We start from the raw sequence: 15,032 nt of genomic DNA, 5'->3' as shown, positions 1-15,032 counted from the left end.
GTCCCGTCTAAAGCTCCTATGAATCCACTAAAGTAAGGCCAATAAAGTTCGTTGTAGACGGTTTGATATAGCTTCAAGTTCTTGGGTAATTCTTGGTCGTATGTAGTGCACAACCATTCGTTCCATTGCTCCAAGAACTTCATGAAACTTCCGACATATTGTTTCTTGTGCATGACCAAACCTTAGACAAATGTCAACTTGAGTGTCATTCTGGCCACAAATCTTAAGAAAGATTGCAACACTCTCATCAACAGCCATATTTTGAGTGTCTTGTAAGCTCTACCTCCCTTGTAATATTTCACACAAACGCACTGTATTCATTCGTACCAGCTTTCGACATGAAATTTCAATAGCATAGATTTGCTTTCGAATCATGCCCCATCAACTGCCTCTATCTTGAGTCATTGGTTCTTTGGTAAAGAATTTTCCATAATATTCCATCAATGGGGAAATGTCGGTGTAGTGACCCGTATCAAGGAGTATGAACCGGACACGAAAAACACGTTCGAATGATTTGGAGATACCTCGGAAAGATGGAGGAAAGAAAATCTCAAAGAATGACCCAAGTGACTTGTGAAAAAAATTACCAAGTTGCGTAATGGTCGTGTACCAGCCGACCGGCCAATGTACTGCGGGACCCGTGGATGGGACGGTCACGGTATGTGACAAGTACGTGTGGGACGTGCAAGTCGAAATGAGGAAAGTGGACGGGGCCCGAAAAAGGACACTGTACGTGAGGTACGAGTTGGTCGGAAACGGGACAAGGAACCATGTACTGCATACAAGTGCGGGATGTACTTAGGGACGCAAGAGAGACGCGGGAAGGGAGAAGGAAGTGGAAGAGTCTCTCCATGGGATGCTAAGCCCCGTGTCACCATCTCAAAGCTCCTCCGCCAGCGAGTAAGATACACGCGCGCGTGGGAGGAGTGTTTCAATTGCATGCAGAAAAATTGACACTTGTCACACAAAATTTGCCACTTGCTAGCTCATGAGCTCGACGAAGGAGCTTATAAATAGCCCCTTTGGCTCTCATTCTCGACCAAAAACCTCTCAAACACCAAAACTTTGCCAAATTTTTCTCTCAAACTCTTGAAGAAGAAAACCAAGAGATTTTGAGCAAGATAAGGAAGAAAGAGGAGATTTTGTGGGAGCTTAAGAGAAGGTGCTGTAAGATCTTCATGGTGTGGTGACGCTCAATCGGCCAAGTTCATCAAGTGAGGTGAGGTGTGGTTTGTTGTTTGTGGGAGATACACTAGCTTTCTAGCTTTTGTATCGACCCTTGTGTTTTGCATGTTCCTTGAAGAGGTTTGTGCATTGCCTTGATAATATCCAAAATCGTGGCACTAAAAGTGACATGCTCCAAATGCAAACTACGCATACTTTCCAATGCCCATTCCCAACTTTTAATCTTAGCGTCAAAAACAGATCCTACTTGAGCAAAAGATCTTCGATTGTGTAAGAGGACATTCCCTCAAGAGTCTCTTACAACCCAAGACGCACCAGAGAAAGCTAACCTTTTGTGCCAAGAGAAACCTACATTGCATTTCACCTCATTTCGGAAAGGAGGTTGCCATGTTGTTGTCTGTGGAGGTGCAGTTGGGTTGACATTCAGGTTTAACAACTGTGCTACATTCCAATCGTTGGCCGAATTAAATGATCAGACTCTTGATGATAGCCATTAAAGAGGAAGGAATTCCTTTTTTCCCACAAATACCACATGATCCAAGCAAAGGTCGACTTAACCTCATCAGGCAGTGAGACACATTGCTTTAAGCTGAAAAGATAATGCAAATTTTCGAAAATTGCGTCTCCAAAACCTAGCAAAGGAGATGGCACATTAGCTAACGCCCATACCTGTCTTGCAAAAGGACAGAGAAACAAAATGTGGTTAATTGATTCACAGTCCTCATTGCAAAACATACAACCATCAAAAGCTCTGATTCATCTTGATCGTAATCTGTCACAGACAGGCAGAGTACCTCTGAGAACTTTCCAGAGAAAGAATTTAATTTTAGGTACCGTTTTGACATTCCACACAGCTTGGTCTAGTTTTATGCATCTGTTGATACATCAAATCATAGCTAGATTTTGCTGAGTAAATACCATTTGTTGTTTCCCCCCAACAATATTCATCCGGAAATCCAATAATGATACTAATCTCTTAATGGTGAAATAGAGCCCTTAAAAGATTGACATCCCAATCTTGAGTAAAACAGTTAAAGAGATCAGCCATTTTGAGATTTATATTCATGAGGGAATGGAGACCTATAGGTCTTGTAGGTCAATCTTCATATAACCAATTATCTATCCAAACAAAAGTATTAGCCCCATCTCCCATGATGCGCTTGAGACCTTTGCTAAGCAAAGCCTTTCCAAAGTGCAGACTTCTCCAAGCTTACGATGGTCGCTGACCCATAGGCGCTGATAAGTAAGAAGAAGCAACAAAATATCTGCTTTTAAAAAACCGTGAGAAAAGACAATCCTAATCATGGAGAAGACGCCAAGCTTGTTTCTCTATAAGAGATTGATTAAAGATTTCTAAATCTTTGAAACCTAAACCTCCACAAGCCTTGGGAAGAGTTAACTTATCATAGCTTATCCAATGAATCATGTTCTGAAACTGAGAGTTCTTCCACCAGTACTCCATCATTACTGAGATCAGCTTAGTAATGGTTCCATTTGGCAGCTTGAAACAGGACATCGCATAGACAGGTAAAGCCATAGCTACAGACTTTAGTAAAACATCTTTACCTCCCTGCGATAGATTTTTGGCATACCAACCTGTTAATCTTGACTGTAATCTATCTTTTATGAAGCGTAAAAGTTGTTGCTTCGAGCCACTTAGACACTCCGGGAGCCCTATGTATTTCCCAGTACCTCCTTCCAACTCAATTCCTGTTTTCAGCTTGAACCAATTCCATACGTTTTTGTCCGTTTTAGATCCAAAAGTGATAGCCGATTTCTGTTTGTTAATCACTTGACCAGATAAAGATTCATAAATCTCTAAACAATTCATTATCTCAGCACATTGCTCTTTATCCATTTTACAGATGAAAAGACTATCATCACCAAATAATAAATGAGTGATTGTTGGACCAGAAGGATGGAATTGTATGCCAGAGATTTTATCTTTGCGTTCTGCTTGGTTAAAAAGATGAATCAAGGTTTCCGTGCATAATACAAAAAGAAAAGGAGAGAGAGGGTCTCCGTGACGAATGCCTCTTTCTGGTTGAATTACTCCAAAAGACTGTCCATTACTGACCACATAATAGCTCATCGAGGTTACACAACCCATTACCCACGATATCCATAGGTCTTGAAACCCTAAAGCTTGAAGCGTGCAGAAATTGCCATTCCAGTCTATCATACGCTTTAGACATATTTGTTTTAATCAACATAGCAGACTGGGAGAACATTGGATGTGTATGCAAACTATGAACAACTTCATCAGCCATCAGAACATTATCAGAAATAAATCTCTTTGAAACAAAGGCAGCCTGAGTTGGAGAAACTATAGAAGGTAAGTGGCTCTTCAATCTGTTAACCATAATTTTGGAAACAACCTTGTAAATAACCGAACAAAGGCTAATTGGCCGAAGGTCTGACATTCTGGTTGGAGCTTTAACTTTGGGAATCAAACATAAATGAGTATGGTTCCATTCCTTGGGCATACAACCAGTTGCAAAGAACGAAAACACCTCAGTAATCACTTGATCTTCTATTACCGACCAATATTTTTTGTAGAAAAAACCAGTAAGACCATCTGGACTTGGAGCACTTTCGCTTTTAATGGAAAAAACAGTACGACGAATTTCAGCAATTGAAATTTGTCTAGAAAGATCTTGATTCATGATAGCTGTGACTCGCGGCTGAAAATTTCTGAGGAAAACCAGGTTCTGTAATGGTTGTGAGGACCCAAAAAGATCTGTAAAATACTTAACAGCAATCTCACCTTTCTTACTGTCTGAACAATGGCACCCCTGTTTCATCCACAAGAAATGGTAAGCCGTTTTTCACTATAGCAGATTTGACAGAGGCTTGGAAAAACTTGGTATTTCTATCACCATCAAGGAGCCATTTATCGTGAATATTCTGTCTCCAATACACTTCTTCTTCCCTAAAGACAATTGCTAGTTCTCTCTTGATAGCATTAATTCTGTGAAAGCAAGGAAATCGAGAATCAAGCTGAGCAGACAGTTCCTTCCTTAGCTTTTTAATTCTAATCAGCGAACTAGACCAAACCTCTGTTTTCCAAATACTAATGTCTCTTTTGCAGTTTTGAATTCTGGTTAGAAGAGAAGTTTCACCAGTAGTATTACCATTATGCCATGCTTTCTGAATAACTGCCAAGAAGGAAAGGTCTTCAGCCCATCACTTATCAAACCAAAACTGGCTAGAATGTAAAATTTTGTCACTGCTAAATTTGATCATGACATGTTTATGATCACAACCAAGTTTTTCAAGGAACCATTTATGCACATTCGGGAACAGAGAAAACCAAGCAGGATTACCAAAGCCTCTATCCAGTTTGCATTGAATCCACTGTTTGTTCCTAACACCTCCCCAAGTAAAACCATTTCCTGAACTGCCAAATTCTGACATGTCACACTTTTCAACAGAGATCGAAAGGGATGGAAAGAACTTAGCTCTCTCTCTGGGCCTCCTTTTTTTTCATCATTTGATAAATCGCATTGAAGTCCCCAACCATGCACCAAGCTTCTGTCCCTAACATACTAATACTAGTAACTTTATCCCACCCAAAAGATCTCAGATGAGTAGCAGGGTTGCCATATACACAAGAAATAAACCAGGATTGTGAACCAGAAGAAACTTTCATATCTATAAGATTCTTATCCACAAAAAGAAAATCAACCACTAAAGTCTCTTTCCAAAAGATTGCTAGACCACCACTGAGACCCAAGGGCTCCACTGTTTTGAGATGATGATAACCTAACCAACCTTGAACTGTTTGTACATAAGCATCCATATTCTTCGTCTCCATAAGGAAAAGTATAGCAGGAGAATGTTCTTTTTGCAATTCCCTGAGGTGTATAATTGTCCAAGGGTTCCTCAGTCCTTGGCAATTCCAACTTAAGACGCCTTACTGATTCAACGACAGTTCACTAGGAACCACCGTATCTAGGCCCAAATGAGAACACTGTGCTACTTCCTGTCCTTTTAAGTGATTTGCTACCATTAGAACAGCTTCTGAAACAATCAATAAGGATCTTGGAATAAGTTTCTTATTTTTTCCTTTTCGATCCTTTGAATTCTTTAAACATGATCTCGGTCTTTTACAAGCACTTACTACTTTAGGGAGAGCCTTTGAAGAACTAGCCTCTAAACTACCAGAGTGAAAGGCAGATAAAGAACCAAGAAGGGAGGTACCTGGATCCGATTCCAAATGGAGATTCACAGAATTGTTTACCAACGATATTTGAGAATGAGCTGTGTGAGCTGGAATCTTCGGTATATGAGCATAAGAGGAAGTATCATGTGTGTCCAGGTATTCCAAATCATAGTTGGTCTTGGAAGCAATAGTATGATCAGCAGGAGTTTCAACCACCAGATCTAGAGGTTTCTGAATAAGAAAAGGGCAGTGAGATCTCTCATGCGTCATTCTTTGGCAGTGGAAACACCTTTTCCTGATTCTTTTATAGTCAATCCCTATTGCAATAACTGATCCATTTGGTAGCTGGAGCTCTATTGAATTTCTGAGCCGCTTTGATATATCTAGGAGAACTTGAATCCTCATATAGTCATTACTTTGAGCTTCCGTCTCATCAAAAGGGAAATCGATTATACGACCTATAGACTTAGCAATCATCGAGATTGTATCTTTAGTATAGTGATTCACCGGGATGTTACGGATCCTAATCCAAACTGGTAGAAACATCAAGTAATCCGGAGGGGGATATTCAACCCATTTTTCCATAACCACACCCCAACCATCTTGCGTCCAGGCCCCTGTCTTAAGAACCTCCTTGAAATCCTCTTCATACTTAAAGATGAATTGAAAACGATCCCTTGATAGCGCTACCCCTTTAACTCTATCATATAAACGCCAGATCCTAGGCATCTCTAAAGTCCATTTGGACATCTTTTTGATACTCTGGATTCAAGAACCTACCTAGAAGGCTTCACTGATTTCTAGCTGAAGAACTGAAATTAGGTTGGTTTGAGATGACCAGAGGAGCTTCTTCTTCATCCTCAATCTTCATTGCCTTAAGACACTTATCCAGCTTAAAATCCTTATCTAAACCCATAGTAGAGGAGAAATTCAAGATTTAAAACACAAAGGAATATTTTGGCAAGAACCGGACTGAAAAAGGTAAAATCTCCGGTGATTGCTCTGCCCAGATAGACAATCCGAGAGAGAAGTTCTTAATCCCATAAGAAATTGGGACGGCAAGTTTGAAACGGCGAAAAGGAACGGCGAAAAGAGACAACGGTCGAATGACCTGGTAAGAGAGAGAAGAGAGCGTTTAGATATTTTCTTTGTTGAGCTAATGGTCCAGAATTGTTTTTAGTTTTATTTGAAGAAATTCCTATTAATTTATTAATGAGAGAAATACCCTAAAATAGCACTAAAACAAGTTTTATTGACAACTATAGCACACATTCTGTAAATTAAAAAAAATAGCACTATTTAACATATTAAAATATTTAAAATTATTTTTTAGAATTTTCTTTTAGGTTTGGGTTCTCAATTTCACATTTAGGGTATAGTTTTGAGGGGTAGAATTTAGTATTTTGAATTAAAAATTAATTGGTGCTATTTTTGGAATTTATAGATATTGTGCTAAGTGTGGAAAAAAACTTATTTTGGTGCTATTTTTAAGAATCTTCCTTTATTAATATGATATTTATTGTAAATTACATATTTATGTTAAAAGGAAAAAATGAAATATACCCTAAAAAGCAATAAAACAAGGTTTATGGACAATTATAGCACACATTCCCTAAATTCTAACACATTAAAATATTTAAAATTAATTTTTAAATTTTTTTTTTTAGGTTTGGGTTCTCAATTTCACATTTAGGGTATAGTTTTGAGGGGTAGGCTTTAGTATTTTAAATTTATGATTTAATTTTGAAAGATTATTAGTGCTATTTTTAGAATTTTAGAGATGTTGTGCTAAGTTTGGAAAAGAACTTATTCTGGTGCTATTTTTGAGAATCTCCCAAAAAAGATCCAATGTTTTAATTTATTTTCAAAATATACTTAAAAATATTTGAATGTGTCTATTGAAATTGATGTCATTTAATTATCTTCTATCATTAGGTTTTTGGTTATTTAAAGATTTTAAAAGGAATTTGTTAGTTACTAATACAAAGATCCAAATATTGTTTTTAGGTTAATTCTGGTTCTGATTTTCTATTAATTATTAATATGATTTTTATTGTAAATTACATGTTAGGACAAGTATTAATTTATTTCAGATTTACTTATCATAACTTTCAATAAATCACTAAAACTTTTTGTCGAAAAAAAAGAATGAAAAATCACTAAAACTGAAGAATGCATTTCTTGAGATAAAGAAACAATATATACATTTCTTGAAGAAAAGAAAAAGAAGGGATAGACAAGATTGGTTGTTATAAAAAAGTGGATTGCGATTTTTATTGTAAAGTTTTGTTTTAAATTTAAACTAAAAAAACATATTGAAATTCAATTTTTATAAGACGAAAAACTGGAAAACATCGGATTGTGTAAGAACTGAATAGTGAGTGAAATCTATCACATAAATTTTCAATATATATAATGTAAATGTTTTAGAAAGTTTTTCATCTAAAACTAACATATAAGATTGAAACAATAGCTCTTATGCGTTATTTGCGCAAGCCGTCTATGATCACCAGTTAGTCGAGGATTTTGCAAAACCCGTTTTCAAGTTTGAATACGCTATGATTACAAAAGATTTTGTCATGAACATCTATTTAGAAAACTCATAGAATCCTTATAATTATTTCCATTATATTATCTTAGCTTCAAATTGTATGAACTTCCCTCTTTCAAGATCTTAAGTGTATGAAAGTTCAAAAAAATCACCAGTATATTAAAACGAGACCCTTAATAATGACTTTGAAACTGATTAAGTAAAGAGGCGGCGAGAGAGATCAAATGCATGATTGATTTAATGAAAAAATCACCATTCTGTAAAATGCTTATATCAATCTGCCAAAACCATAAAATTACAAATATTGTGTGATCGTTTTTCTCGGTCAAAATGGAAAAAATCATGCTTTCATGCTGCTAAATTTGAAATTAATTGGATGTTTTGAACGTCATTCATTTATTATATCCAATTGTTCAATACTTCAATCCAAATTCAATTGCATATTGAAAAAAAAAAAATTCATATTTGCCCTTCACATTATTAAAACCATTTATTTAATATTAATCATCAAACTTAACATAAATACATGCAATATGCACTCTGGTTATGTGCCTTTTCCTCTACGCGATTTTGAAGGAGGTACATAAAAGCGAGGCGGAGGAGGAGGAATTGGTCGAGGTGGTGAACTTGTAGCTGCTCAAAATAAATAAGATTGCTTCATTAAATATAGTTTTATCTAGTTTCTTTATTAAATAATTTTTAAAACTAAATATAAATACATATTGTAATTGATTGGGTCATACATCCCCATCGCGATTCTATATAATTAAGAAAAAATCAAATGATCTAAAAATCATGATGTATAATGTGATGGAGTATAAGAAAAGTTGTTCGATAAAATCCTAAAGATTTTTGTATAATAATTAAGAAATAATATAAACTAAAATATAAATATCTGTAAGTATACGGGTTGGCTAATGTATTTTATTAGTTTTTGTTATAAAACATAACGCAAACATAAAATATTATTATATTATATATGTATATGTATGTATATATGTATAACTATGTACATTGTAATATATAAGGGGAAAGAGAGGAGAGGCAAGTGAAATAAATTCTTCACTCTACTTCTTATTATTACATCTTTCTTCTCTCTTGTCTTGCTTTTACAAGGGAAGGAAAGTACATATATAAGTTACTTGATTATTAAGAAACTTGGGGACCAAGTGATAAGAAGATAAGATCAAAGTGATGGATAATCACTTTCATGATTATCCATTTATAACATTCCCCCTTGATTATCCATCACCGTTTACTTATTGTGTACTGCCTCGTGAAAAACTTTATCATAGAAAAACCATATAGGATAAAAGCTATGATAAGGGAAAAAGAGTACAGTGACACAATCTTCCCCTGAAATAGACGAGTCTTGTTCTTATTGGCATTTTCCTTTAAGGTTGATATTCTGCGTGTTATTTGCTGCCTCGTTAAAAACTTTGTCATGGAAAAACCCAGTGGAATAAAAACCATGATAAGGGAAAAAGAGTACAGCCACGCGAATCATCGTATTCTCCCCCTGGAAGTATCATCTTCAAAATATGCATTGTGATCTTTGAAGATGCATTTTGAATGAAGTAGCAGGAAGCACCTTTGTAAGTACATCTGCTATATTGTTAGTTGAGCTGATGTACTGGCTATCAAATTCCTTATTCTTCTCAAATTCTTGACCGTAAGAGAAGAATATATCTTATCTTGTCGTTCTTGGTGTAGCTTCCTTTGATTTGGGCGACATATGCAACATAGTCTTCAAATAGAGATGTTGCCTTTCGGTTGCTTCTTGTTAATGGGTCCAAACAAGCATTAACTAGTTGATGCTGATCGAATCCTCAGGTCGAAGTTCTTCGTCAACATGTTACGAGGCTCCAATCTTAGGCAGATAACTATTGGTTGACGTTCAAGCATCATCTGAGCCATTAGGGATTCTCGATATGGCATATGAAGCACAACTATTTTGCCATGACTTGAATAAGCGACGGCCAAAGTCTATCACTTTGCAATATAAGATATGTTTTAACTCAAACTCAAAATCTACTCATAGAGAATGAGTTATATGCTGCAAAGAGATTAGTAGAAAGATGCTATGGATAATTCATAAGATATATAAATGCTCGTCAGCATTTATATATGATCTTATATGACTATATATACATATTTGACTTCTTTTAGAAGTGATTAGTATAACATCTATTTCGATAGATGTTTAGTTTGGAATATCTAGAGACATATTTGTCTTTCCAAGATCTTTCATTCCGTATTGATGATGTTCAAAATCATCACTGTTATTTGTTCTAGAGAACATAATTATGATATCATATATTTTCGGGATAAGCTCTTTAATCATCCCATAAGACATATTTCAAGTCATCTATATAGCATTCATTTTGTTTGATAGGGTATTTTAACAAAACATGGCGCGACACACCATTTTGTTATATATCATTATACCCTTTTAGTGCTTGGACCACTAGTCCAAAATTACTCCTTTTTATACGAGTTTATATAGACTTGATTACCTCTTTATTGGCCAATATATATTTCTATATGCTCACAGAGCGGAGATTTATGATCCTCATTAATCACATTGCGCGATATACTATTTTTACTGTCGACATTATGTCTTTGGTTCCATATTTCCCGTAATGACATTGTTAATCGAGATCTCTTTAATCATTATATAAATGATTTAATTCAGGTACCTGATTTCGTTATTAACCATATCAATCGGTTTCTCTACTCCTCTTAAGGAGTATCTTGCTCCTCTTTAGGAGTCTATGTGCTCCTCTCTGGGAGTCTATTAGCTCTTCTTAAAGAGTCTATTTACTCTTCTTTAAAAGTTCATTTGCTCCTCTTTTGAGAGTATAATCCTCTTTTTAATTTGCTCTTTTTTATTTTCGAAGATTTTATTTATCTTAGGAACCAAAGTAGTCTATCACGTTTCTTATGTGTCATAGACTTAGTATGTCATCCACCAGAGACATATTTTTACTGGAGCCTTTTTAGCTGGGATGTGAGATTTCTCATAACTACAAGTTCATATTCATTTATGTGAGGATCAGTAATTATATGAAATCTCATCCATCAGCTTTTTGCATTTGATTTGCAATATATATTTTGAGTAGTGATCTGTTAAACTTTTGAACTTGTAAGTTCATATTCATTTGTTTATAAAGATCCAAAACTATTCGATGATTCTCCCATAATGATGGAGAATTTTATCATCCAACATGATGATATGCAAATCTTGCAATACGCATATCTCTCCTAAGATGGTTCTATATTAATAGAGTGGAGACTCATTTCCTGCATCTATATATTTCATCCTCTTTGGATGATATATTTTATGCGGTGTGGAGGAGCATTTAAAATATGTAGCACACACCCATAAGATTTGAAATAAGATATATTTGATCTCCAATCATGAATATATAACATGGGAGAAATATTTATTTCAAACTGTTGGCCTCATATATAATATTTATTACATATAAAACTGCATGTTTCATATAATAACAAAGAGATTAAATCACCATGAATCGTTTTGCAATATCTTGGAGTTGCACTATGAACGATTCATCATAGCTCATTTCAAGAGTGAACATCATGGATGTTTCACTTTATCACATGCGACATATATATGTGATAAACTATAGAATATGACTTCACCATAGTTATATCGCTATGGGGTGTCAAATTCACCAAATTTTATCGACTTATTCCTGATGTGGGATTCCTTTAATTCTCCCCCTCGAGATGATAACTCTTGGAGTTCATTAATCTCGTACTGAATCCCACTTTAGGATCAAGAACATACCGATTTTGGTTATGTTTATTATCGTAGATCCTTATAAGATGTGAGATTAGTATTGTGACAACCCGTCCCGTGGACCCCACTAGCCCCCGCTAGCCGCCCCATAGGACCGTACGTGGACCCTGCTAGCCCCCCGCTAGTCGCCCCAACGGACCCCAAGCTGGCCTTGCAGGGCATCGATCCTAACCCATCACCGTTGAATGGAACTATTCATCCAAATCCACCAGTAGGTTATTGGTGCGCCAGACGTTCCTCGAACCATGGTCCTCACCCTTTAACAACCTTCCCACAGGACAAGCTGTCACCAATTGACCTGCAGATCAATTGGTGACAGCTTGTCCTGTGGGAAGGTTGTTAAAGGGTGGGGACCAGGGTTCGAGGAACGCCTGGCGCACCAATAACCTACTGGTGGATTTGGATATCCACAGTGATGGGTTAAGATCAATGCCCTGCAAGGCCAGCTTGGGATCCGTTTGGGCGGCTAGCAGGGTCCACGGACGGTCCGTTGGAGCAGCTAGCGGAGGGCTAGTGGGGTCCGCGGGACGGGTTGTCACAAGTATTACCCCCTCTCAAGATAATGACTTTTATGTCCATTCACCTTTGACCAAATCTTATTTTTAGATCGGTTATATTTGTGGTTTAATTTGGGGATTTATCAAAGAAATCAAACCATCATATATATATATATATATCCAATGCGCTTTTAATCCAAAATGATGGTGAATGGGCCAACATTATATGATTCTGGAGGCATAGCCTACTACATAACTAAGGAGGAGGTATATAACCATCTACTCCGTAAATAATAAATAAAAATTTAAAAAAAATTTAAATAAACTAATACAATTCAACATAAAATAGATGTTACCTGAATTGAAGTGCAGTGATTACAACCTCATGAAATGTGAACGGGGACATGCAATACTTTTAAAAGAACTTTTGTTCCTCTAAACAAATTCAAAAGGATTTTTATTATCATTGATTGATCGGGATGGCTTGACTGGTAACGCTATGTTTGAAGAATTAGAAAATTTCATATTTAATATCATTTTGCCATCTTTGTTTTTCCATGATATAATCATATACATGCGTGTCTCCAATATGGTTGATCTTACGATACCATATTTATTTATAGTCTCAACATAATAATTTTATTAAGACAAAATGTCATTAAAACTCCATGAGTTTTTTTGAGACTTTGGAGAACACTAGACATCGATAATTATGAATCTAATGTCTTTGGAAGTCGAGAGACTTGCTCATCTAGACCTTCCGATTACTTTTGTACTGTATAAAATATATGTACACGTGCTTTATATATTTCATAAGAGAAATATATTTTTGATTATAAAGACATTTCATTGTCTTTAAATCTTATATAACACACATAGTTATTCTTTACGAATAAATAAAATTAAATAAACAAGCTATAAATTCAGAAAATAAAATAAGAGCTATAGCATTATATATTAGTATTTAATAGACATAATTTTTCTTTGATCGTAGAGTAGGCAGAGCCTATCATATATAACGATCAGTCCGGAAAAGACAAAGCTTTTTATTTGTTCATGAATGAGGCAGAACCTCTATATGTATAACGATCAATCCGGAAAAGACAAAGCTTTTTATTTGTTCATGAATGAGGCAGAACCTCTATATGTATAACGATCAATCCGGAAAAAAAAGCTTTTTATTTGATCATGAATGAGGCAGAACCTCTATATGTATAACGATCAATCCGGAAAAGACAATCTTTTATTTGATCACATAGAAGGCAAAAATGATCTTTCGGAAAGGACATAGCCTTCTGTTAGATCATGATGGAGGGGCGAAGCCTACCATATCAAATGATCAATCCAAATATTATATAACTTTATATATGATCGTAAAGGAAGCAAAACCTACCATATATAACGATCTATCTATCCGAAAAAGACATAGCTTTTATTTGATCGTGAAGGAGGCAGAGCCTACCATATATCAAACGATCAATTTGGATATAACATAACTATATATTTGATCGCAAAGGAGGTAAAACCTACCACTTATAACAATCAATCCAGAAAATGACATAGCCTTTATATTTGATCATATAGGAGGCATAGCCTGCCATTTTTAACGATCTTTCTGGAAAAGACATAGTCTTATGTTAGATCTGGAGGCAGGCAAAGCCTATATAACGATCTATATATCCGAAAAAGACATAGCTTTTATTTGATCGTAAAAGAGGCAAAGCCTACCATATATCTAACGATCTATCCGGATATGAATTAACTATAGATTTGAACCTGAAGGAGGTTACGCCTACAACTTATGACGATCAATCCAGAAAAAGGCATAATTTCACGATATCTAAAATATTTATGTTCTATAAATATAATTGAAACAATATAAACTTATTTACCTCATAAAAATTCCAACAGTAGAACATCATATTGACAACATGTTATAAAACATAACGTAAACATAGAATATTATTATATTATATATGTATATATATGTGTATATGTATAACTATATACACTGTAATATATAAGGGGAAAGAGACGAGAGGTAAGTGAAATAAATTTTTCTCTCTACTTCTTATTTTTTTATTTTTTTTTTTTGAATAAAATGTAAAATTTATTCAGAAAAACTTTTGTACATCAGTTGCAGCGTTTGTTCTAATAAAGAGCATACATTTAAAAAAAAGAAAACTTGAGAAGCTGGTGCCTTAGTTAGGAGGATAGCGAGTGGCGAGCCATGTGACCAGACCATCGTGTAACTTCCCGTCTCCCTGTTCCTGGATTGAAAGCAATCGATTGCGGATATGTTGATCAAGTCGTCGACTTAGCTGAGCTGCAGGGAGGAAAGTGTCCCCATTGCGTCTTGCGTTTCGTTCCATCCACAGTGAATGAATGGTGAGCTGAAAAACATATCGCAATAGATATAGTCTGGTAGAGCCCAGTGAGGTATCTGTCAATAACGGTAGTAGGTGAGGCCAAGAGGGTGTGTAGCGCGTGAGGAGTAGTTTGGATGTGAGGCCAGACCAAACCTCCCGAGAGTAACAACAAGCGAAGAACAGGTGATTTCTAGTCTCCAGAGACTGGTTGCAGAGAATACAGGTCGGATTGACACCCACATTCCAAGCCCGCATTCTATCACATGTGGAGAGTCGATTATGGATGGCTAGCCAAACCATAAAAGCATATTTTGGAGTGGCGTACTTGAACCAAACCCCCCTACTCCAAACGTTTTTCTGTTTATGCAGTCTTATGACTTCCCATGTGTCTGTAGTGCTGAATGTATCACAAAAACAGTCCCCTTTGCCCTTCCAGAGA

General features: G+C 35.9%; 1 protein-coding gene across 1 annotated transcript; it reads right to left on the bottom strand.

Moving 5' to 3' along the window:
• Nucleotides 1–3,957: 3,957 nt before the first annotated feature.
• On the bottom strand, nt 3,958–6,100 carry LOC147934375 (uncharacterized). Its single transcript, XM_087472609.1, has 4 exons — nt 5,106–6,100; nt 4,706–5,042; nt 4,512–4,608; nt 3,958–4,343 (listed from the first exon to the last, which is right to left on the bottom strand). The coding sequence occupies exons 1-4, from the start codon at nt 6,098–6,100 to the stop codon at nt 3,958–3,960; spliced, it is 1,815 nt and encodes a 604-aa protein (XP_087328735.1).
• Nucleotides 6,101–15,032: the final 8,932 nt, after the last annotated feature.

This window comes from Camelina sativa, chromosome 11 (genome assembly GCF_030686135.1).
Source record: "Camelina sativa cultivar CO46 ecotype springtype chromosome 11, ASM3068613v1".
NCBI lineage: Eukaryota > Viridiplantae > Streptophyta > Magnoliopsida > Brassicales > Brassicaceae > Camelina > Camelina sativa.
This window is presented reverse-complemented; position numbering and strand designations above follow the sequence as displayed.